At 55.0% G+C, this 24,729-nt stretch overlaps 7 protein-coding genes across 7 annotated transcripts; 4 read left to right on the top strand and 3 right to left on the bottom strand.

Moving 5' to 3' along the window:
* Positions 1 to 5,098: 5,098 nt before the first annotated feature.
* KRP23_11496 (uncharacterized protein) lies at positions 5,099 to 5,821 on the top strand (the record flags this gene model as incomplete). The annotated part of the gene is made up of 5 exons (XM_067882047.1): positions 5,099 to 5,140; positions 5,212 to 5,278; positions 5,353 to 5,405; positions 5,483 to 5,682; positions 5,758 to 5,821. The coding sequence occupies 5 exons, from the start codon at positions 5,099 to 5,101 to the stop codon at positions 5,819 to 5,821; spliced, it is 426 nt and encodes a 141-aa protein (XP_067740333.1).
* A 924-nt stretch (positions 5,822 to 6,745) lies between these two features.
* Positions 6,746 to 7,799, bottom strand: KRP23_11495 (Tenascin; the record flags this gene model as incomplete). The annotated part of the gene is made up of 4 exons (XM_067882046.1): positions 6,746 to 6,960; positions 7,028 to 7,261; positions 7,325 to 7,477; positions 7,553 to 7,799. The coding sequence occupies 4 exons, from the start codon at positions 7,797 to 7,799 to the stop codon at positions 6,746 to 6,748; spliced, it is 849 nt and encodes a 282-aa protein (XP_067740332.1).
* A 226-nt stretch (positions 7,800 to 8,025) lies between these two features.
* Positions 8,026 to 14,502, top strand: KRP23_11494 (Guanylyl cyclase inhibitory protein; the record flags this gene model as incomplete). The annotated part of the gene is made up of 1 exon (XM_067882045.1): positions 8,026 to 14,502. One exon carries the CDS (start codon positions 8,026 to 8,028, stop codon positions 14,500 to 14,502), a length of 6,477 nt encoding a protein of 2,158 aa, XP_067740331.1.
* Positions 14,503 to 14,562: 60 nt separating this feature from the next.
* Positions 14,563 to 15,059, bottom strand: KRP23_11493 (uncharacterized protein; the record flags this gene model as incomplete). The annotated part of the gene is made up of 2 exons (XM_067882043.1): positions 14,563 to 14,983; positions 15,049 to 15,059. The coding sequence occupies 2 exons, from the start codon at positions 15,057 to 15,059 to the stop codon at positions 14,563 to 14,565; spliced, it is 432 nt and encodes a 143-aa protein (XP_067740330.1).
* A 417-nt stretch (positions 15,060 to 15,476) lies between these two features.
* KRP23_11492 (Transmembrane protein 65) lies at positions 15,477 to 16,286 on the top strand (the record flags this gene model as incomplete). Its single annotated transcript, XM_067882042.1, has 1 exon — positions 15,477 to 16,286. The coding sequence occupies one exon, from the start codon at positions 15,477 to 15,479 to the stop codon at positions 16,284 to 16,286; it is 810 nt and encodes a 269-aa protein (XP_067740329.1).
* Positions 16,287 to 16,976: 690 nt separating this feature from the next.
* On the top strand, positions 16,977 to 17,252 carry KRP23_11491 (uncharacterized protein; the record flags this gene model as incomplete). The annotated part of the gene is made up of 1 exon (XM_067882041.1): positions 16,977 to 17,252. One exon carries the CDS (start codon positions 16,977 to 16,979, stop codon positions 17,250 to 17,252), a length of 276 nt encoding a protein of 91 aa, XP_067740328.1.
* A 227-nt stretch (positions 17,253 to 17,479) lies between these two features.
* Positions 17,480 to 24,300, bottom strand: KRP23_11490 (WD repeat-containing protein 81; the record flags this gene model as incomplete). The annotated part of the gene is made up of 3 exons (XM_067882040.1): positions 17,480 to 19,753; positions 19,836 to 23,849; positions 23,944 to 24,300. The coding sequence occupies 3 exons, from the start codon at positions 24,298 to 24,300 to the stop codon at positions 17,480 to 17,482; spliced, it is 6,645 nt and encodes a 2,214-aa protein (XP_067740327.1).
* Between the last annotated feature and the right edge of the window lie 429 nt (positions 24,301 to 24,729).

Raw genomic sequence — 24,729 nt, 5'->3', positions numbered from 1 at the left:
TCATTCAATAGATAGGGGTTCTGCCAGCCATCCAATGGCAGAACCTCTCATTAGAAATATCAGTTTTAGGAGGAAACCCCATTTACAATCAATACAGTTCTCATTTACCACCAAAGCTTCCGTTTGGTTCATTTATCTAGGTTTAAGTATACTTGTTGATACAAGTATACTGAACTCAAGTAATTTACTCCTACGCTTCCTCCTACACGTGCGCACACGTGTAAGCTTAAGTAGTGGGTCTAAGCAGACCCATTACAGCGTCTAAAGCTACAGATGCGGTGGCGAGCAAGCGTCACAATAATGACAGGTTCATGCACCACAGCGCCAGCTCCTACAACGACCATGCAGTCGATCGAGACGCCGACAAACATGGCGTCCATTGTGGCGACTGAGAGGTCAACGTCTACAACTGCTGCGAGAACTACGACTCCTGGTGCGCTGACGGTGGGCCCTACAGCGACAGCGACGCCTACAGTTGCGGTGATGAGTTCGACTGCCGCATCGTGCGCCTCTACGACGTCTTCTGCCCTGGACCCGTCGGCGCCTCATTCCGTATACGTCACAGCGGTACAATGAGCGCCAATACCACGGGCACAACGGTAAATATTTATTCTTTATCTGCCTCACCGAGTTTATGCCACCCTCTATCTTGATGTTGTTGCTTTGTCTATAATATACCTAGTGTGAAGAAATGAATGTTGAGTTCGACCCCAGTTTTTCTTGTTGATTCTTCTTATTCGGTGATACTGCTAATGATGATCGAAGCTGTGATGCTTGATTGACCCCATTCCTCGTTAGTATATTGTGCAATGTATTGGTCAACTCTACGCAGGTTTCAGGCGAATGAAAACTGGCAAGGCAGAAGGCGGCGTAGGGTCAACAACATCACCACGCTCAACTCGACCGTGGAGCTATGTGATGTGGCCGTCAAGTCTTCCCAGGTTTTGCATGTGTCGAAGTGACTTCAATGCTGTGCTTACTGCGACGGCTGAAGAGCCGATGCCTCGAACATGCGTGATCTCTCTAATTTTGATGATGAGCGGGCTGATTTCACAGAGGCGCAGCATATCAATGAAGTACACGAACAGCGTAGTAGTGAGTACATCAGCGACGTCTTCGTCCAGGTTGAGCGCTATATCATCGAACGACATGGTATTAGCGAAGAGTAATTTTGCATCTTCTGAGCGCGGACAAAAACTGGCGTGTCAAGAGCGGCGAGGGATGGTAGCCATGCGCCGTCGTTTCGTTTCCAGTCACTCAAAACTCAGGGCATCTGCTGATCGACTTGTGTTGTGCCAAGCATATGGACGAAGGCGTTGTTCACGCTATCCAAAAAAAATCTAACTCGGTCGAACTGTGTCCAACCTGTACCGGTACAAGAATGGTAAGTAGTTTTTTTCATTATCCTAACTATCAGTCTTTCCATTCCACCAGACCTACACACACCAACAGTCCTCCTGTAGCCCGTGATGACCAACGTCACGCCGTGGTCGTGCAACCACTTCACCATGACGGCCTTCAACTTGAAGCTGGACGGCAAGAGGTCTTCAATGATTCTGTAGTACGCCGCACCGTCCATGTGGATTCGGCACGGCCCATACTTCACCATCCGTCGAGAAAAAGACGTGCTCGTTCAAGAACAGAAATGGCTGGTGATGATATAAATTGAGGTTGCATTCGCTCACATAATGGGTTCGCCTACACACGCACATTTTGAGACAAAGCAGAGCGATGTCTTTGGTGAGGAAGCTTGTGGTGGGCTTGTTGGTTATGTCTAAGGCCTCGACGTCTCGTCTTGCATTGTTGACTGGTGCTAGTTGTAGCAATTACAAGACTCCCGCCTCGCCTTATGATCATCGGGGACGTTGTGGTAAATCGGGTGGTATTAAATAGGGTTCAACAGGGTTAACCCTTCGCTCCCACTCCACGTAGAGGTCTGCTAAAACCTCTAGCAGAGCAAATAGATGTATGGCATTAGGTTTTAGCACATTTGAGGGCATTTACTCTACATCCTCCTGGTCATATATCCTTTGACTACGATGCACAATCCACTCTGGCGGTGCCCTGATGTGATGCACCGTTTTAATCAGCAATTGGTTGAGTTCGCCATTCCTATTGGAGTGAGCAGTATTATCGAAAATAACGGTGGTGGCAGAGGCACGAACGCGGGGAATGACGCAGATCACCTAAACCTAACAAATATGGGGCAAAAAGGAAGAGACACACTTCGCAACCGCGAAAAGTGTTTGTCCATGACGTTATTCACGTGGGAGATGCACTTTTTCACGACCAACGCACTAACATTAACAAAAACAGTTCAACCAGATCCAGCATAAGAGGTATATTTACACGTATTCATACACCAGATAACCGACGCCCTTACCTGCAATGAGAAGGAAGCTTATGACACGGGAGTTGCAACAGATGAAGCAGACACGTGGTGCCGTGAATTGAGGCCGTTGCGACAGCATTTTTGAATGGGCGACTGTGGTAACTGGCGGGTCAAGAAGTGTCAAGTCAGCAGTTTAGCCTTCTCGCTCTGAAGGCTGCGCTACCCACATTCCTTCGCTTCACCTGATAGATGACATTCATAACGCACGATACGTACTCGATGCATATAAATTATATATCAGTAAAGCCAGTCTTATGTTGGCGATCAATACAGGAAAGTAGTGAGTGAAGGCTGCACGTGTCGATATGTACTGTGTAAAAAACCAACATAGGCACGAAGCCCACGACGGGAATTGAATCCACTCCTCCAGACTCGAAGCCCTAGCGCGCAACCAACGAGAACCATGAGCAGAGATCAAACACGCATGACACGCGGGCAGCTAGTGTGCGGCAGCAGCGTCCGCAGGTGCATCGGGGTAGCACGACCTGCGGAGGTGGCAGAATGGACCGCGGAGGCTTTGCTGCAGCAGACTAGCCGCATCTGGTGTCGGGAATGTGATTCTCGTGGTGGTGGTGGGGGGGGGTCGGTCTGGGCGTCGGGGGACTGAGATTCGGGGTAGAGCAGTGCCGTCGGGTCGTCCTGCCGGGGCGTTATGATTTGACATACCGGTCCAGACACGTCAATCCGTATTTTCTTCAGGAGAACACGTGCTCATTCCCAATGAGCACGCCAACAATGTCTTCAGCTAAGACGCCGGCTGCTTCGGCAGTAGCAAGTGCAGTCGTCGCCTCAATGACGACGACGGCCGCTGTCTCAGCCACAACCGCTATTAGCATCGCCGCGACGGCGATGTCGACAAGCGCGGCAACAAAGAGTCGCCACTCTGTTGCTGGGTACCACTCGAGATGGCAAGAGAAACATGTCATCCGAAACAAGACAGGCAAGATCATTGCTATCGAAACCGGAGTGGGTATCTACTCTCCGGGTGGAGAGGGAGTTCCCCTCGACTACGGAAGCGAAGTCGAGGAGGGGGAACTCGAAGGAGACAAGGACACCTTGTCTCCGGGCCACACTGACTCCAATGTGGGTCTGCGTCGTCCACGCGAAGACGACTCGAACGTTTCAGGCTCGAAGCGTTCGCGCAGCGGCAGTGGAACACCGCTCGCTGCCGCTGGAGCCTTAGCGACTCCGCGGGGTGGAGATGACTCCGCGGGGTGGAGATGACTCCACTCCGTCCGTTGTTGCTGCGGCCTCGCCACTGAGCCAGTGCGCGAGCCGTGGATGCCGTCTCAGTTTGAGATCAGCAGCCGATTCGGTGCGACCGTGCCACCGAATCCGTACGCGCTACACTCGTGCAACGCCATCGTTGACGATGACGTCGCGAAGCGATTACACTTTGATCCGATGACGGACCAAAGGCGCGACTACTACATCGGGCTCTTCCAGGAGCTCCGATGGTTTGCGAGCAAGAAGACTTCTCGCAGAAGCAAAGTGCCCGAGTGGCAGGCACTTTGTCAGAGTTGGAGTGCCTTTGTTGAAAACTTCAGCAAAAACACCGCTGGCTATCGCGACCGGATTAGCCAGGCGCAGGAGCGCTACGAGAAATTCTCGAAGGGTGGTAAACTTGAACGACTGCACCATGGTGCAGTCGGTATTGGACTTCAGTCCAGAATCGGTTACAACAAATTGTTCATCCAATCGTCTATAATACAGTTGGGACGACAAAGTGCGTCTGATAAGTCGATACAGAACTTTGCTGCAAATGGTGCCATGTTCCGTCCCATCATGTACAAAAATATACATTTTTTTGTTCCGTCAATGATCCAGTTGCTGCCGATAGTAAAAACATCATGAATAACTTGGAGCATGCCTCGGCTGGACATAGAGGCTCTATGTGAACGTCATGTAGTAGCCGCGTTGGCGATTACGATCAGGCGCTGGTTACATGGCCCTCCTTGTAGTTGCAAAACGGTAGAACAATCGAGTGGGTGTTCCCGAAGATGGTATGTCATATGTGGGAGGAGTCTACGATATTCGGTGGACGATCTAGGAGTTGGATCGTGTGTCGAAGCAAGCGTACCGAGTTGCGAACACTCGCTCTTGTTCATCAGTCATAAATCTTCTCTAATGCAAAAATAATTATATCTAGAAGGAAGGATGTTTGTCGTTTTGTTGAGTGATTCGCCTCCACCACCGCAATAGTCGCTGCCAATGACATCACCGCCATACATCCAACGTTATCAGCCAGGTCAAGACCAATATAGTGATGATCTCCAATGGGAATAATACCTGAATTAACCTTCGGTCGAGCTGTATTTAACTATAGAAATTGCATAGTATTCTACGTGGATGATGAATTCGTCACAAAAAACGACGTTGTCGATAACATTTTAGCATTTTTCCTCCCGAATTGGGAGATAAAACAGAAATTGGAGCCGGCCAGTGGCCTTCTCACGGGTGTTGGAGTAGTTTTCAACTAGCAATCACGATGCATCAGCAGAGCTTCACACACTATCGTATTGCCCCAAGCACAAAGATAGAAGCATCTACAGACCATCTAAACAGTTTATACTGCTGTAACATCCGCACGAACAGCTGGCAGTTTCCGGATACTGAACCCCCAGAATCGACACATATTTGACCAATCAACACCTAGTATCGCCTCAGCCTCAGAAAGCCGCACGACACCAAGGCCAAGCTAGGAAAATGGACGGACCCGCCGGAAGCGAGAAGATCATGTACACGACGGTACGTCTGCCCCTCCTCACTCCTAGTTATGAATATCTAACTCGTTGCGCTGTCTTCTGCGCTGTATACAGGCCACCGGCGCCTTCTTTGGCGCTGCTGTTGGCTCCGTCGAGTCGGTGTGGGCCATCCCTAAGCTTGGTGCGTAGCCTCGCTCTTCCCTGTTGCCGAGGTGCAGAATGCTTATCTCTCATCATTGCTGTTGCTGCTTGTAGGTGCCAAGCTGCCCAAGCTTTCGAACCAACTCAAGCACCTGGGCACGCGCTCGGTACGTGATGCCCCTTACTAGGCTCAAGTCAACGCTAAGACCGACTTACTATTGTATCGTGCCGTGTATTGCTACAGCTTGTGTTCGCTGCTGTGGGCTGCATCTTCTCGACGGGCGAGTACCTGTCGGCTTCGATCCGTCAGAAGGAGGACGCGATCAACGCCGGAGTGGGTGGCGCTCTCGTGGGCGTCGTGCCCGGCATGGTGAAGCAGAGCATGCGAGTGGGTGTCCTCGCGGGTGTTGCTGCTGGTACCGCCATGTGCGCGGCATCGTTCTGGTATGTTAGTCATTGATCGCTCGAAGCGCCTTTTTTACCTGTAGCTGACCTGGTAACTTGGTATGCGTTGTTCAGGCAATCTTCGCAGCAAACGGCCTTCGAGAAGTACGCGGCTGCGCGCCACGCCGACCGCTCCTAAGCTCACGGTGGTGAAGTAGCTATCGGCAAACACAACAAAATCAAAGAAATGAAGGACACTTGGGGCGATTCTCCAGTGAGCATGGAATACAGTCAGATTCCAGTGTCACTACACTATCGAGAATTGTGTCTACCGCACCGATTCGGTGGCGAGATGTAAATGAGCCGACACGAGCGAGAACAGTGCACGCACGTAACGTCATTACATGTAAAGGAAGTGGAGTCGGTTGGTTCATGATAGCTGGAGGAGGTGCCAGCATGAAAGTTAATGGCTCCACCCCAGAGTTGCGCGTGCGAGACTCGCTTTCACGTCATGGTCGTACTTCTAGATGTAGCGATCCATGGGCGTGTTCGCCTGACCACGGCTATTGGCGTGCTGGTACAGTAATCGTATGAGTGCAAACCTTGTGTGTGCTCCACACGCAGCCTCACTTTGCACGAGAAGAGCTCTAGCTTAGAGCTACAGTATGCCAAGCGCAAAGCGCAAAGCGCAACTACGTTATGGAAATGCAGTTGATTGTTGTAGTATGGAGAGGATCGTGAAAACCCCTTCTTCACCAGGTTATCCGAAGGGATCCCTCGACCCCCATTCTTGATATGGGCTCGCCATGCTCAGACCAAGTCACCACCGAGAGTGCAACGAGACCGTATAGTTGAGCAAGCAAGCCGGTAACGAAACGCAAAACACAGCACTGCGCGGAGCTATCTCTTCAACCTAACTGCGACTTACTCCTTTCTCCAACGTCGTGACTTTCGTAGTGAGCTCGCTGGAGCCGCAAGCTCAGAACCCCACGAGTGGCTAGGAAACGGCGATGTGAAACGGTTCAGCGGTTAATTCTGAGCGGCGTTGATTGGTGGAGCAGCTATAACCGGTCCCTACGACACCGGCACCACTTCAACAGCAACTTAGCTTGTCCACGACAAGCTACACGAGCGGAGACAGACTGGCGCAGTTGGACCCGTAGAACCCGGGGAAGCACGAGCACTCGCCGCTGGAGTAGTCGCAAATGCCGCGATTCGCGCAATCGACATGACACAAATTGTCTGCTGCGCCAGTACCGGCACCACCGTCTGCGACGACTCCTTGGCAGTTCGTTTCGACTACAGAAGTCATGGGGTCGTCACCGGACGGGCAGTGCTCTACAGCAGCAGCAGTCTTGGTGAGTGCAACAGCAAAATATAAACGACACATGCCACGCCGACTTACGTCGAGAGCAGTCGGGCCCAAACCACTGCGAGAGCTGCGACTCGTCAGCGCCGAGACCGACGGGCCAGGACGAGTCGCACAAGCAACCTTGGATGCGGTCTTGGTCCCATGTCGTCCCCATCACGTCGCCCTGGTAGGTAGTCACTGGGGAAAGTGGAAAGCCACTGGGCTCCGCCGCCATATCGCGCATGCTGATGCACTGCCCATGGCCGGAGCAGCTATTCGGGCAACCACCTGCATGAAAACGCAGCCTCAATTACCACCCGCACTCTACCGATATCTTCCAGCTGAACGTACTCCTCTGGCAGGCTGATCCTTCGTATCCGTAGTAGCATATGCATGTACCACTAGATCGATCGCAGACTCCCGCACCGGAACACTCGATCTTGATATGAGACGCCGTTGGGCTCGTCGGGATGCCTCCCCATGCCGGGCCTGCGGGGCATGTTCCTGCACCACAACATTGCAACAGTTTACCATTGGGTCAGCGCAATGCAGCGGTCGAATGCAAAGCAGTTCACGCACGCAGCGAGCAGTCGGGCGAGCGGTAGTCGGTGATGTCCGAGGAGGCCCCGTAGCCCTGGTAGCACTCGCAGGTCTTGGTGAGTGCGTCGCAGCGTCCGTGCCCGTTGCAATTGTTCAGCGACGCGCAGAGGTTCCCTGTAGGCACTCCCAGCTGCGCGCGCGTCAGTGGGCAGATGGCGATGGTGCAGACGGCCAAGATCAGCGCATGTCGCCGGCTGGCCATGGTCCCCTTGGTACTATCCGACATGGATACACCAAACCCCTCTCAAACCGATACGACTACGCCTCTTCGAGCCGAAAAAAGATCATTCCGGGTTGGTTACATCGGCAACACGCACGAGCGGAGCGCGGTAGAGAGCGAGCCAGAGAGTCAAAGGAAGAAGCCGCACCCGACGTGGGAGGAAACCCAGCGCAGGTGCGCCTAACTACCTACCCTCCTTGTGTCATTGTGTAAATCCCCCTCTAGCTGCGCAATGGCCGAGCCCAATCGGCCTAAGAGCCCCAAACGCGAGCTGCCCGTCATCGACATCCCATTGCAGAGCAACATGAGCACGGAGGACGCCCCGTCGCTGCCGTCGTCCCCCACAGCCGCCAGCGCCGACACCCTCGTGGCGCTGCCCTTCGTCACGCCCAGTTGCTCGCTGGCGCTGCAGTCCAAGCGCGTGTGGACCGTGCGCAACGCGCTGGTGGCGTCCAAACTGGCCACATGCAGCCTCGAAACGCTCGTGACCGCCGTTGACGCGCGCGCGGCCATGGACAGCGCGTCACGGCTCGAAGCCGACGAGTTGGTGGCGCTCGTGCGCGCTCTGCCGGAGCTGCGCACTGGGGAGACGTTCAAGCCCATGGAGGAGACGCTGGAGCGCATCTTCCGTTCCTTTGAGGCCACAAACCGCACGGATATTTACCAATTGGCCACTGGCTGCCTCGTGCTGCTGCCTGGGGACGTGAAGCGCAAAGTGGAGATCGCGATCCAGTTCAGTCTCTGCGGCTGCGGAGTCGATGGGGGTAACCCGATTACGCTGTCCATTGTACGCACAGCTTTGGGCTGTTTACTGCTGTCAGTGTCGGCTGTGTTTGATCTGGAGACAGCGACACCAGATCAGCTACAGTCCACAGCGTCCATTGTCACGACGTGCGTGGACGAGACGGTGGCGCGCATGTTCGCGGCCAATTCGTTGGCGAAGGACGACTTTGCCGCGTTCGAAGAGCACATTTGGCCATGGATAGAGACCAATAGCAGTTCGAGTAAAGCTGCCCCGTGGGTCAAGCTACTGGACCAGAAGAAGTGGCCCGGCTCCAAGAAGTTGACGCCATCGACTCCACAGGGGTCGCCTACCAAGTGGGGGCTGCCGGAGGAGCCACCCACGACGAACGAAGCAGAAGACGATGGAGAATATGAGGACGATGCGACCGCCGAGTTGAGCTTCCGATTCTCCAGTGTGGATGGCGGCGTGCTGACAATTGGCGAGCAGCAAGCGATCGATTTGTACGACCTATTGGTTCAATCTGCATTCACGCGTGTGAATCCCCAGGCAATGTACGAAACGTTCGTGCAGCACACAGGTGACGGGCTACTGGAAGAAGAAACGTTTCTGGAAGCGATCGAGGAGCTGCTCAGCATGACGGACAAACCGCACTTGATGGAGAATAACACGTTTTTGGAGAGCATGCTTGCGATTTTCCGATCGTTCCTGCCGGAAAACTGCCCCACAGTGGACGCGTTCGAGATCGCCGCTGGTTTCAGTCTCATGTCGTGGGGCTCAAAGAGTGACAAACTCGCGTCTGCTTTCCATTACTTCGATGGTGATTGCAAAGGCTACTTGAACCGTCAGCAGCTTTGGCGGTTCTTGCGGTCTGTTCTTATCACGCTGCTTCATTTGTCACCTCCAACTGAAGTTGTTTTACATCGATTCGGTTCATTGGCCGAGCTTGTGGACAAAGGAGAGGAGGAGATTTTAGAAGCCATCATGGAGGGTCTTCCTTTTGAAGAAGAGGATGATGACGATGATGAAGAAGAAGAAGGTGGCGACGAGGACAACGAGGAGAAAAGCAATGTGCAAAGTGAAGACAATGAAAGTTACGTGGATGAAATTGACGGGGACCGCGCGCGCGCGAACTCAGACATGCGCCTGGGTCTTTATACGTTTGAAGACTTTGGATTGTGGTATAATGGCGGAGGCTTTAAAGGCATGAGCTGGCTAGAGCTGCTAGACCTTCGCAAGTGGGTATTTGTATCACCTTCTTTTGATTTGGAGAGTCTTGACACTCGGTCAGTAGACCCGATCGTGGCAAGCAACAACTACTATACGGCCAACAACATTCAGGTGGACATTGACGCCGTAGACCCTCCGGACGGAATTCCAGGCGCCAAGAAACCATATTTTACGTTTGCGGATGTTATCGATGAAGAGGATGATGAAGACGATGAGGAGCCAGGCTTGGCACTGGATAGAGGTCACCCTTCCCCTGCGTCAACATCGTTTGAGTCATCTTCTACAGCAGTGCGGTCCTACAACAGCAGCATCCCTGCAACACTGCCTGCTATATGTTTGAAAAATGAGATTGTACTAGAGTTCGACCTTCCGTTCGACGCTGACGACGATGCAATCACAGAGTTGCCACTGACAAGCCTAAGCTTCGACAATGGCGACTTGATTCAGTACTTTGAACTGCAGCGAGTCATAAAGCTCAGCCAGGTTCAGCTGTACCGAGTGTACGATGTATTTGAGCCGTTTATGGTGGATCCGGCTTCGTCGTGCATCGAGAAGAGCACATTTGACAAATGCGTGGGGAAGCTACTCCCGGTTAACGTAGCTCCTAGCGTCGCGGCTGCGTTTGGTGCGAACACTAACACACGCGTCCCTCCTCGTAGCGTTGGACGTGGCAAGGATCCGAAAATGGTGGCGGATACCCTCAGTCGGCTATTCTTTGCCTTTAATCGTGGCGGCACAGGCAAGATCGATCTGGTTGAGTTTGTGTCGGCGTTTACCATCTTCTGTGCGGGATCTAAAAGCGAAAAACTCGCCTTCGCCTACCGTTTGTTCGATGCTGACGGTGATGGATGTCTTACCCGCCGGGAGATGTGGAAGTACCTGCGGTCTTTCTTGACAATGCTGCTAGCTTTGGGAAATGGATCTGATTTATCCGCAGAAGCTATTGCTAGTGTGGCGGACACCACCGCGATCGAAATTGCAGATTGCATTTTCAAGGACACTGACAAAACGTTCAGCACCAGACAGTCCGTGAGTTCCATGCAAGAAGGAAGCCAACGACACAGTTTGGACATGCCTATGTCAGCCGATACAGCCTCATTTAGAAGCACCTCGCGCCACCACCGAGGCCAGGGGCGCTATGAACACCGCGGATCGTTTCCTGAAGAAAGCAACCTTCATCTTGTTGGTGCAGCAACAAGTGCGGCAGGTGCTGGCGCTGGCAGTGCCTTTATTCGTGGAGGCGTCGTGTCGTTTGAAGAGTTTGCTGTTTGGTACTCGCAGCACGGATATACGATCATTGCTTGGATTGAACTCTTGGACACAAAGAAATGGCCGGAAGTGAGTCGCTCGGTATCCGACGCGATTCTTCGATACATGAGTCGCCAGCAGCATGCACTTGAAAATGCCACGCAAATGGGCTCCGAGGACACAGGTTCCGGGTCGTCTAATGACACGGTGTCGTCTAATGAGAGCACACATCGTGTACAGGAATCTATGCGGGCCAACTTCCCTCAGTCTGACATGACGTTATTAGACACTACGGCTTTCCGAACGGCAGACCGCGACGCTGTGGAAGCAGGCATGGATGCTGTCAGCGGCATTTCTCATCTTATTACGTCTCCTACTGCCTCAAGGGCAGCAACAAAAGATCTTTCCTCAGTGGCTCTACAATTCAAGCTGACGAGCTATGACAACACGACGCTCCGCATTCGGCTAAAAGACGTCGCTATTGTGTACACAATTTCGGAACGCATGAACTTCAGTCGCATGACATGCGGTGAGCTTGTACACTTGCTGAAGAAGCATGCTCATAATCGCTCGCTCACCAAGCCGGGGTATTTACGCGCCATGCGCGACCTGGTGCCGCGCGACGAATTGTCGAACGAGGACCAGGAGTTTTTGTCGTTCCACTTGCTGCGCATTTTCACACTTTTCGAAAGTGAAAGCGTCCTGCAGAGCGGCGAGGTGACTGAGGATGGTAGCGTCGAGGATGGCGAGGACCAGAACGCCAGATTTGCTAGTGGTGTGGGTATCAACACTATATCCGTGGAGATGTTGCAGTTGGTCGCTGGCATGTGTGTATTCTGCGGAACGACTAAAAGTGCGAAGCTTGGTGTGCTCTTCAAGCTCTTTGCCTCGCACGGAGACGGCCACGTATCCCGACGCCGTCTCTTTGAGATGCTGAAGTCTATCCTGGTGGTGCTGTTCGCTTTCTCGAGCTACAATGCTACAAGGGGCAACTCAAATGACACAAGCTCTGTGAGTTCGTGGAGCACAAACTCCATCGCGGAGCGTGCAGCTGGTGCTGTTGTATCCAAGCTTTTCTGTGAGGTCACGTGTAAACGGCCCGATTCCATTAGTCTCGCAGAATTTGCTGCGTGGTATGCAGCAGGAGGGTACATGGACTGCCCTTGGCTGGAGCTGCTGGACCTGTCCAAGTGGCCAGCCAAGGAAGCTTTCGAGGCTAGTAAGCGGGAGAAGCCTCTCATCTACGCGTTCGATATGCTGGAAGAAGGCAGTATTTTGCACTTCACGGAAAGTGATATCTCGACGTATCTGTTTATGCTGCGTTCGACGAAGCTTGGCGACTTGAGTGTAAGCAAAGTGTATGATGCACTGCTGGCGTATGCTACCCCATCAGCAGAGGAGGCACTTAAGATGTCCAAGGCAGTTGGGACCCAGAGCCGCCGGGGTCAGATGTACTCTTACGCAGCTGTGGAAGAAGATGAAGGGGCATACCTGGTTCTCACTCGTGCCAACTTTTACGAATGCGTGCGTAGTCTGGTAGCGAAAGATGGCATGTCGGAGAAGGCTCAACAGACTTCGTCCAAGCTGCTTTCCAGGCTGTTTAACGTATTCGATCGCAAACGTTGCGGTCGTGTGAACGCGCTAGAGCTCGCTTGCGGCCTCAGTATTCTAGGTAGAGGCTCTAAAAGCCAGAAGCTCTCACTAGCGTTTGACTTCATCACCAAGATGCGGCAGCAGCGGCACAAAACACTTGCAAGCTACGCGCCACCTCCTCCTAGCACTGCGGTGGGTCTATCTGGTGGATTCGGAACGGCTACCGGTGGATTTGGATTCGGACTCGGTGGTGCTCAAAGCAATCACTTCTCGATGAGCGGCGCTGGTGGATTTGGTTTCCCCAGTTCTCGTGGTTTCGGATCGACTTCCCAGAGTATGCGAGGCGGGATGAATCGCCAGACGCAACCCCTATCGATGGCTGAGCTGAATGCACTTCCGCATTCGGTGCTGTTCATCTATCTGCGTTCGTTTTTGCTGGCACTAATGGCTCTGAGTGATGGAACTTACCGCCTCGGTCTGGAGAAAATTTACGTGGAAGCTGACGACTTCATCGAAGAAGCAATGGGTGACCTCATGACTGATGTTACGGCTAATGGAGGTGGCAATGCAACAGCTGCTACCGCGGTCTCGGGCTACGGCAGCGCTCGCTCACGCGCTCGCGTGACCTTCGAGCAGTTTGGTGAATGGTACAATACAGGCGGCTACCAGCTTATCTCGTGGGTGGAGCTGCTCGACGTTGGCAAATGGCAGCAACAGCAAGACTTCCAGGAGCAGTCGTCGATGGCAGGTCCATCTTCCACCTACCAGAGCAAGCGTACTAGCCCTGTAATGGGCTCACAAAGCCGTGGGCCAATGTCTACAGCAGCGCCTCTGCCTGTTGAGCCGATGCAGCCGATTCAGCAAACTGCGAAACCGGTAACGCGTCGACGGCAAGTGCGACAGAGCGATATCGTGTCAACCCCGTTTGTTCGCGGTCTCCCCGACAACGACGGAGATGCAAAGCCCGATCCTCGCGAGTCAACCGGTGCTATGAGTTTGAGCTCGGATGGACCTGTCATGGTATTCGCTGTGGCCAAGGATGCTGCCGAGTTGCAATTCTTCAACGAGGACATCTCGACACTCAAGCTGTTCTTGCGCCAGACGCAACTGCACACGGTGACGTCATGGGAGCTGCAGGGTGCTGTGCTTGAGGCGCTCGACTTCCCCACTGCTTGCAGCAATGGCATCATGTTGACACGGCGCAGCACGTTCCTGCGTGCGCTGCAGCAAGTGTGTGGAACCCTGCCGCTTCTTGCCCCGTCGAGTGGATCTAAAGATCAGACTGGGTTCCTCAGTGATGAAGGAACAGACATGCTGCACCGTCTATTTGGTGTGTTTGTCCGCGAGCCTTCTTCTGACGACGAGGAGGAGCAGATCACAACGGACGGCGACGAAGACGACGAGTCGGAAGACCCGATCGACATTGGTGCGGCGATTTGTGGCCTTCTGATTGTCTGCGAAGGCTCCATGTTGGAGAAGCTCAAGTGCTGCGCAGCGCTCATTTCTGACGACGACCGAGAGAGCGCTCTGAAGGGCGAGGGCGAAGGCAATGAGGAGGAAACCGATGGCCCGACGGTGCGGCTGGAGACCATCAAGTCCAGTCTCATGTGCTTCCTGATGGCGTTCTACGGCATGAGTAGCTCGCTCAGTGCCGAGGTGGCGCGGTACTCAGCCGAGCTGGGCGCGGACGCCGTTCTCCAGTCCTTCGAGTCGGTTGATGATGACAAGAACGAATTGGACCTGATGAAAGAGGTGTCGCTACGCGAGTTCACCGACTGGTTCAGCGAGGCCGGGTATCCTTCCCACCCGTGGCTGGAGCTAGCACAACTGAGTCATTGGCCAGCAGCTATCAACGTGTGCGGTAGCAATGGAATCACCGACGACTTGGAAGATTGAAGAGGTAGTTAGTTATCAAGTAAGATAGACCCGTAACCAGCTTTTGCACAATGTATAGTTCTACTCCTTCTTGGTCTTCTGATCGTCTTCTGCTTGCACTGCAGCATCGCCATGCAGGAGGAACGCCATCCCGACCAGGATAACGGTAGCTCCGAAGAACCACCGCGTGGGCAGATGCTCCTGGAAGAAGAAGAGACCGCCAGCAGCGGACAGCATAAAGTTCACGGCGGCGCTGGTGACGGTGGCCGTGAGCGAGTCCGTCTCGTGCAGCCCCTTGACGAAGAAGTTGAGCATGAGGCCGTTGGCGCTGAGCATGAGCACGAGGCAGAGCGCGCGCACCACGGACGACACCAGAGTGCAGGACCCGGACAAGCTGGAGGATTGACACTGCGTATCCATGTACTGCAACGCGTTCGAGTCCCCATCGGCGCCGAGTTTGCCCAGTAAACCCGCCAGCGCGGCGAGGGATCCGGCAACTGCGCTAGAGGACAGGATAAGCACTGCGTTAAGGTGGTGGATCCACAGAGTGAAGCAAGCGAAGCTCACCTGTAGCGCATGATGTCGATATTACGAGTGTATTTTTTCAAGTAATTTTCGGTCAGATATATTTTACCTCAAGTTTTGAGGACGACCTCAAGCTTGTGCACTCAAGTGTACAGCTATTTCTGCCGGTTGAACTCGCAGTCTTACCACCACCAACCGTGATTATGAAGCTTGCCTATATTTGCGCACCCACGCGCGTGGTGCTCGGTTGAGATGCCGCCTGGCCCGCCATTTTCGACTTCGCGTTACGCTACACGGCACTTCCTGCGTGCAGCTGACCTGTATCGCTGTACCCCCCTCACCTGCCCGCTACGAACACTATGAGGCGCTTTCGAAATATATGCGCGAGCCCCAAGACCCGCAAGCGCTCCAATGCCGCGATCGCAGGTATCTGTCGCACCAAAGCGCCACCTGGACGATCGGCCACTACAATGCTCTGGGGGGCGTCGGCTATAGCCCAGATGCATCAGCCTGTCAAGCCCAAGGCGTCCACGCCGAAAGCAACTGTGCGCAGCAAGCCGAAGCCAAATAGCACCGTCGATGCGCTGGTGGAGCGATTCCAGTCGCTGTCGAAGGCGCAGCGGTACAACGTGATCACGCGCGTGGCGAGCAACTACACGAACGAGCTCGAGAAAGTGCTCAAGACGGCCGACACGGACCGTGACGGCCTGCTCAGCTACGACCAGCTGCGTGGGCTGCTCACGTCTCGCTTCCGTCTTCGTCCGGTGGCCAGCAGCAACCCAGCGGCGTCGCTATCGTCTCGAGCGCTAGCTCCGCCTACCTCTCGCCAGCTAAGGCTGGTAATGATCAGCTCGGCCATTCCGTTCGTGGGCTTCGGGCTCGTAGACAACCTGATCCTGTTGATCGCGGGCGACGCCATCGAGACGCACTTCCACTCGTCCTACGCCATGTCCATGCTGTGCGCCGCCGCGCTGGGCAATACCGTGGCCGACGTCGTGGGGCTGAGTCTGGGTGGCGTCGTCGAGTCCATGGCTCGGCGCCTCGGCATCCCAGACCCGATGCTCTCGAAGGCACAGGCCAACATGTCCGTCACGCACTGGTGCAATTTCTTTGCGTCCGCGGGCGGCATCACGGCCGGCTGTCTGATCGGCATGATCCCGCTGCTCTTCATGAACCACGACGCCTACGAAGAGGAGCAGACCGGCGAGCCCGTGCACAAGAAGAAACCCGACCAAGTCGCGTCGATTGAAACTTCCGCTGTCGCCGAGCCATCAAAATAGACCCCACCACGACTGAAAACTGCAGTCGTAACACCTGCATGAATCTCTTTGCACCGCGCTTTGCCTTCCCAAACTTCCCATTTGCCCGAGCTTTGATCCGTTAAACGCTACAGACACGCGCACGGCCAAGATTGCACTTGGCATTTGTATGGTTCCCTTTGCCAAAAGTTTTACTTCAGCCCTCGTATCTTTGCCACCCGACAGTTAAACCACATACGAACCCCAAGAGAGCGGCCGTTACGTCAAGTCGTCCCACCGCCTGATGCGCAAAGCTGAAGCAAGCGCCTCAAGTGAGCCCCGCGTTGTCACCTCCGCGCCTCGAGATCGCTATTTTAACTCTATCGGGACGACGCCGTTGCGTCCTGGGCCTCACACTGCACCTCAATACAGGCCCTTGCGTTTCAAGGGACTGGACCGAATTCTGCGGACGACAGGAGAGGAGGGGGAGGTGGCTTCCAGCCACTCATGCATGACTATTAGTTGTACGCATTATATTCCATTTCACAGGTTTGTTAATCTTGATCTTCTCTAGTCTGAACATTCATTACTGCAGGGTATCAGAGGTACAAACGCTGACGTCAGCAGCTCTCGCTTGCAACCGCTTGCCGTCACCTCGGTTGGCCCATTTCATTCTGCAATTTGCGTCGCAAGCCCCACCCAGTCTCCTCTCCTCCAAGACCTACCTCCAAGATGTCTGGCCGTGTTGCTCAGAGTGCTGCCAAGAGATGGCTCGGTGACAAGGGCACGTGGCCCGTGCTCGTGACCTGCGTCGCCGCCTCCGCGCTGTGCACTGCCCAGTGCGTGCGCTACCTGGCCGGCCACCCGGACGTGAACTGGAACAAGCAGAACCGCCAGGACATTTTCCGCTACAAGGAGGACACCGGCGCCGAGTGGCAGTCGCACCGCCGCAAAATCGCCACGATGCACAAGAACGTCATCAACGAGGCCAAGGGCCTTAACAACTAAGTCTCGACAGGCGCGGCACCTCTCTGCAGCCTTCATGACGATGCAGGATAGGAAGCCGAGTCGAGCTCAGCGCTGTACTTTTACTTGACAGCCTTCTCCAGCCGTGATGGAGGGGGTTAGAGCGAAATGAAAACTCTTTATTTTGGTTCTTCTTGTCCATCGCTGCATTTGTTAACTCACAAGTTGAATTCACCTTTTACATTTGTACGTAGAATTTTAATCGCTCTCTAGATGATGCACTTCAAGCAGCCATCCTCCGTGCCCAGCAACACAAGTTGACGCATCGACAGTACCGCTATGCTGTGGGCGACGACGCGACTCCTATTGTTCCTGCCGACTCCGCCAGGCTCCGTTAGCTGCCAGGACTCCATCCGCACGGTCACTGGGGACTGCACTGACACGACTGCGCGAGGCTCCGTCGGCAGCTGCACGCAGTGGATTCGGGCGCTGTTGGCGACGTATAGCACGGTCGTGTCCACGGCGGAGTGGACCGAGATCTGCGCCGCGGAGATACCTTCCGGCACGCCTGTGATGGTCATCCGAAGCTGCGGGTGACCGTGGCTACGCAGCATCACGCGCCACACGCGCGCCTCTTTGTCGGCGCCGACCACCAGCAACTGCGACTCGGAGATCTGAACCAGGTGAACGACGCGAGCTCCGGCGTCTAGCGCCTGCCAACGCGCAGCCTGGCGGCCGGTCCTGGCATCTAAGAGGACCACACGCCCACTTGCAGTCCCGACTGCGAGATACGCCGTGCCGTCCATGTAGGAGGCCACCGCAGCCAGGTTCAACCCCGCAGCAGCCGAGCTGGATCCAATACCGGCAGCGTCCGCGTGCCACTCGGCAACAACGCGTGGGCCGGTGCGGGCATCCACGCAGACTACACGCCGCGCAGTCGCAATAGCCACGTCGGCGGCACAAGCAGCTGTAGTCATCGACACAACCGGTTCGCTAGTCGCAGAAAATGGTAGACGCATCCGCTCCTGGCTTGTTCGCAAGTCCCAGAGCATTACGCCGGACGCGGAGGCCGCCACCGCAATTCCGTCCGCATCACCTGCCCCGGCCCTCCCGCCTCTAGATAAAGGCCCAGCCCGACCAACCCGGGCCACTGCGATGATCGGGCGGTTGTCAGGTACACCGGTCGGAGCTGCTGCTCGAGCTTGGACTGGATGACCTGCAAGCCGCCACACCCGGCACGATCCGTGCCGACTTCCAGTCAGGAGCAGCTCTTCGTCAGCATCCACGTTCACGCAGCGCACGGAACTCGAGTGAGCTTTAATGGACTGTCGGATTTCGGCACTCAGAGCCCACGAACTTCCAAAAAAACCTCCACCACCTCCACCTTCGTAGCCGCCAGTGGGAGCTTGAGGCACTCCTTCCTCGCGGCGAATTTCAAACGGTTGACGGACACGAGGTCGAAGCCAAATAGCGTCAGCACCAGCGCGTTCTGGCGCCAATGCGGCACTTAACACCTTGCGCTGACGACGAGCTTCTTGCAACAACAACATCTCCTTGCTGAGGGCAGTCTCCCATTGCGCAGCTTTCTTGCCGGTGCCTATCAGAACTGTTGACGGTACACGGAGGAAACTGGTTGCACGCACGGAATGCAAGCGGACGGCATGGTATGCGAATCGCAGCAGCTCGGGTGGGTATGTCGTAGGATCTTCCGGCACAGGAGTTGAAGTCGCCGACGCGTTATCTGCATCGTCATCTTCATCGTCTGCGTCATCTTCTTCGTCTCCTGCTCCTTCCTCTGGCATGGGCATCCGTTGACGCAACTGAATTTGCGACTGCGCCAATCGGTCATCTAAAGAGCTGAGGTTCCGCTGATCATTGCTAGCCGCACGGCTGTTGAACGCTCCGACGCCACTGCCATCGACGCCAGCCGTACTGCTTATCGGCAACAACAGTAGCTGAAGGACCGAGCTGTTTGCTACGATGGAAAAGTTGCGGTTAAACAGCTCTTTGCCAAGCAATGTGCGTAGCGGCACGCACAGCTCGCTCACCAATTCGCTGGCAAGGTCCCATTGAAAGTTCGAGACCTCTAACTCGGCATACACATCGCTGCAGCGTTTGAGAAAGCGGTTTATGCCGTTTACAACGGTCACGTCTGCCACCGTAGCTTCTGCGCCGAGCTTCTGGCACACAGCCACAATAGTTCGCGAGAGACCCACAACTGTGAAAGCTCGAAGATTGCGGTGGTCTGCGTCCTTCATAAAGTTCAGACTGCGTAGCACCTTCTTCTTTGCTGAGCTAGTCGTGACTCCACTGGACGTTGCGCGCATTGACGCAGATGGCTGTGAGCCCGCTGTAGCGGCAGCAATAACCGCAGTCGCCACGCGAGGGTGTAGGAAGGGTGGGGCAGCTTGTGCTAGCAGCTCCATCAAGTTGCTACGTGCACGTCGGGACAAGACATCTTGCAAAGACGCCGTATCGTTCAGTGTACGAACTACGTGCCTCAGAATGCGCAGCAACACGTAGATCTCGCGTCCAAGCTCCTCCTACAGATGATGCGTAGCCAAAACACAGCAAGAAAACTTAGCCCCACAAGATCTCAGCAACACAATGGCGAGACGCACGTACCGGAACTCCCTCAATGCGGACAGATCCGATCTTCTCGGACAGAGACACAAGTCGCGGAAGTACCTCAAAAAGGCGTGGAAGCAGCATATTCGCCACGGGGAACTCGCCCAGCTCTCGGCACACTTGAAGTATAGCATCAGCAACGTGGTGTGATTCGTACAACTTCGACTTCGACAGGAACGTCAAATGGAACTCGGCCGTTTCGGACAGCGCGCCGTCCGCGAGGATAACAGGCGCCAAGCTGGCCTTTTTGTCGGTGCGTCGAAGCGTTTTGGCTTCCGCGAGATGAGTCCACCGACTTTTAACGCGTCCTAGCTGGGTCAACAAAGTTGGTAGCAAGTACTTGGCCGTCAGGGACGAGCCTAGCATTGCTGGGGACGATAACTCACCGAAGGTCACAGCAGTGAGCGCTGCAGATTCGGAAGCAAATGGCGGCAACGGCAGTGAACGAACAGAATGCGGTGTCAGCGATGACCTCAGCTCTGCATTGGAATCCGCCGCGGTAGGTGGCACAAGCCATTCGAGTACCACTGGAATAAAACTATCGAGCACTGCAGCCGCTCCAAACGCACGCAGCAAGGAAAGCAATACGCTTGGAGCCCCCAAGCAGCACCTGAGGGGTAGTGAGCGTCCCAGCTCACTACTCTCGTAGACACGCACTACATCAGGAAGTAACTCGGCCCGAGCTCGTTCTCGACCAAGCTGCCGCGCCATTTCAGGAAGCAGGAAAACTACAGCTGCAGCCACACGCTCTGCACGAATAGTCTCAGTATGCGAATTCGCTCGGAAAAATCGCATGAGCTCGGGCATCGCCACGCGGAACAGGATCTCCGACAAACTCGATAGAGACGACAGTAATTGCCTGGCAACAGTAAACCGTGCTTGCCAATCGCGCTCTGGGGCACTGTGCAGCTTCGTCAGAAATTTGTACACAACGCCTAAGTCCTTCGGAAACAACGCAGACGGCGCCGCGTGAAACGCACCCTGCGGCACCGTCGATAACACACAAGACTCATTCTCCAGGACTGAGCTTCGTAGCACTGCAACAGATTCTAAGCCCTCAATACGGGAGGCGAGAAGCAGCCGCTCTTGTGGGTCTGGGTGCAACATGTCCAACACACCTTGTTTCAAATTGAGTGGTAGCCCAGCTAGTCGTTCAGCCACAGTGTGGTTCCATGAAAGCTCCGGTTGGTTTGGTGGAGGGTTGCACTGAGCAGCCAGTATGCTTGAAATCCAGCCACCTTCTTCTTTCTTGGTTGACTGCCTAGGGCTGCTTCGTTTTTGATGTCCAGAGTACGCAGTGAGGTAGTCTTTTAGAGAACGTCGTGAGAAGACCGGTGTCTGCGTGTACAGCTCTGCCGCAATGCAGCCCATTGAGAACACATCGGCAGCTTGAGCGCGCTCAAATGGGGTCAACAGTTGCGCAGTAGGCCCCAAAAGTTCGTCAGGAATCCGATAAACCGGGTCCACCATTTCATCAGCAAAATGCAGCTCACTGAGACTTGATGTTCCGGCTTCAAGCGTCGATTGTGTCTGGGCTTCAGAGTCTACTTTATGCTCCTTCCCACCCCCAGGAAGAACGATTGGGAGCCCAAGCTGAAGAAGCTTTAGGTCCACGTCATCCAGCGGTGCACAAGGGTCGATACCAGCACCGGTGTCATTCACAGCGTCTAGGTCCGAGAGCTGCATATCTCCTGGTGTTCCACCAAGCGACAGCATGAGGTCGTGGCCTGTGCTAGCACTCCGACGATGTCCATGCCCGTGTCCGTGTCCATGTCCACTAACCACGCCACCATTGTTCGCAGTTGACCCGTCGTCCTCAGGCTGGCGCAATTGCTGCCACAAGTCACGCAGCAAATGCGATCCGGTATTGGGGCTACCGCCTCCTAGTGACGAGTGACGTGCATGGTGCGAGGACGTAGCACCTTCTCCACGCTCCCCCGCTGACCCACCAAGCCCCCCATTGACATAACCCTGAGGAGTAGATATGGTGAGAACACGTAGGTGCTCTGTAGTTCCGGTGTTTCCCGTGAAGCTTCGACTGTTTGGGTTAGTGGAGTTCGTAAATGGCCCCATGGAGTTCGGGGGACTAGCGGACGCATCTGATCCGATAGGGAACCCGCCGCCCGAAGGCTTGCCACCGCCAACTATGCTGTTGGTGTTGCTGCTGCCGTTGCTCGGGTAGGAAGAATCCGAATGGAAAAGGTTCCCCAACCTTGACGTGCCCAACCCACTCGATCCTGAACCAGGCGACGGCGCTGGGGGTGATACAGCTTCGCGCCCACCGCCCGAAAGAAATGCCGGAGGAGAGACAAGCGGCTCCGCTCCAGGTACATTTGCGTGCGACCGTGCTCGAGGCTTGTTGCCACCCCGTCGGCGTTGTTTTAGGTTACGCATGATGACTTGACTACGTGTGCCCTCGTTGGGTGAAGCCGCCGAAATGTTCACAGCGTTAGCCCCTGCTCCGCTGAAGCCCGTTCCAGCTTCTACAACACTTTGACTATGCAGTAAACCGAAGCGCGATACTTCCACTTCTTGTGCACCTCGCCCTCCCCCGCCTAGCACGTTCATGCCACCCAAGCTGTTACCCCCGTTCAATGCCAATGGTGGCAGCTCTTTTTGCGCATCTGCCACGACCTGCATCGCCCGCGATAGCATTGCGTTTACTTCCTTCGCCGTGCCCTGTGGGCGCAGAACGGATCGCGATGCCTCTGCTTCCATCCTGACCGCCGATTTACTGGCTTCAATCTGTTGATGACGCCTTGGATGTGCAACGTCGAAGAGCTGCACGAATCCAGGGCTCTTACCAGCTGCATGCACGACGAGGGGGACGTTCTTCTCACGAATAGCGGCTTCGCCACTGAGAGCGACACCAAAATTCAAGTTAATCCACTTGTGCAGCTGTGTCGACACCTCATCACTTTCAAGCATCGCGCGATGGCATCGTACAAACTCTGCGGCATTGGTCCAATCTCCACCTTCCTCTTGCTGCCACTGCGGGAACTGCAGATCGTCCATATCACTAACGTGTAGCGACTTGAAGACCGCAGGATCAGTGTAAAACTCTGGAATGCACTCGTCAGGTGTCCACTGGAACATACGTTCCAGTGTGGATGGATACTCGCGTGCCTGAAAATTGCCTCGCACGACGCGGCGAAGCAACGCCATTGGAGTGCGCCTTGCCAAATAAATGTAGTACGTGATCTCCGACAAGCTCTCAGTAACGTGGTGCGGTACGGCACTGCTGGCAAAGGTGCGGTCAAGCTGGGCGTCCCCCTTTGTCAAACGGAATTTGCTTTTGCCCAGGTCCCGCCAGCCGCCATGCGGGCCTGCCGTAAAGTCAGTAACCCAAGGCAGGAACGGGTGAAACGCGCCGTCCTCCATGCGCCGTCCAGCCGCGGAGTTGATGGTCATCAAATACTCAAAGTTGCTGATATCGCCAGTACACCATCGCTCTGTGATCGACTTCGAAGATCTCGACTCCACGTCACGAGGCACTGCCACACTAGCATTTGCATCCTCTTCCTTCGACACGCGGGTGGCAGCACATGCTTCGAGCACCCGAGGCAACGCTGAAAGATGCAGCCACAACGTGTCGGTTAGGTGCAGATCACGAGGAGAAAAGCCGTCGCAGGCCAAGCCGCGCTCGTGGAGGAATTCCAGCACACGACGCAACTGGAACAGCACGAGCCGCTTCTTGAGGTCTCCGAGTGCGTCCTCCTTCTCGTCTGTCCGCGGCTCTGAGACCGCCACCTCCACATCCTGGTGGCCTTCCAGCACTGCTCGATTGTATTTGAACACGTCCTGTAGCGACTGCGCGTCGTACTCGAACACCGCAAACGTGCATGTTGAAGTTGACTCTGAAGCTGTGAACAGCCCTTGCAGCGTCGGCAAATGGGCGCTGCGAGGTATCGCCTGCTTATCAAAGAGCCCGCGAGTGATCTTGGCAACATCTTGACACGTATATGAAGGGATCTCGTCATATAACCTGTCCAGCACCTCGCGCGTCGACAACTGCTCGCACCATATCAATACCACAACCCCATTTTAGCCATTATTGTCGACGACATATTGCAAAACAATTATTGCTCGAATTACATCGACGCACCTGCTGCAGCTCGCAGGCCTCGTCCTGCTCCGGTTCTTGCGGGATCTTGCTCGCAGACGCTCCCACCAGCTCTACAAAGCCCCCAAAGCCCAGTTCTCGCTGCAGCAGCGTCTCCAAGTCCCCGGAAAGCGCGTTTTCCTGTTGATTTAGGGCATTGTCCTTTGTGTTAGGGCTTTGTTTAGGCGAAACGGGGGTCGGCAGCGCCGGCAGCTCGCGCACGAGCCACTCGGCCAATCGCGCGGCGTCTTTCGGGTGCGCCACGAGACAGCGTGCGGCCGCAGGGTCCGATGCCGCGAAGGAGAAGTCCCAGCCCAGAGACGCCCGCAGCGCCTCGCGCACGTCGCGCCCCGATGCCATGACTGCGTAGCTCTTCGTCCGATTGCCAGGATCGGCGATCCTGATTGGGGGAAAAGGGACACGTGTCGTTCGAGTGGAAGTGCTCGGCAAGTGGTTCAGAGGTGTAAGAGCGAACATATGTGACGTGTGATGGCAATGTATTTGCATTGCGTGGTGTTAAACACCAGGCATTTGCCATGCGGCGCAGGGCTGTCCAGCAGCAGATTTGCCGGCCAGGCCTTCAAATTTGCGCATGGAGGATGATTGCGGTCGCGGTTGCTGTGTGCCGGGAGTCTGCACAAGCAGCATTTGCTCCGGTGCCAGACACTGGAGCTGTAGACTGCCACCCGCAGCCAGCAGATTTTTCACTGCCGCTCCCCGTCTCCACCGAACGAGCGGTGAATTAGCAATCGGGTGCGGAGCGGAACCGGAGAACGCCGAGAAACTCAG

Source organism: Phytophthora ramorum, assembly GCF_020800215.1.
Source record: "Phytophthora ramorum isolate Pr-102 chromosome Unknown Phyram_PR-102_s0012, whole genome shotgun sequence".
NCBI lineage: Eukaryota > Oomycota > Peronosporomycetes > Peronosporales > Peronosporaceae > Phytophthora > Phytophthora ramorum.
This window is presented reverse-complemented; position numbering and strand designations above follow the sequence as displayed.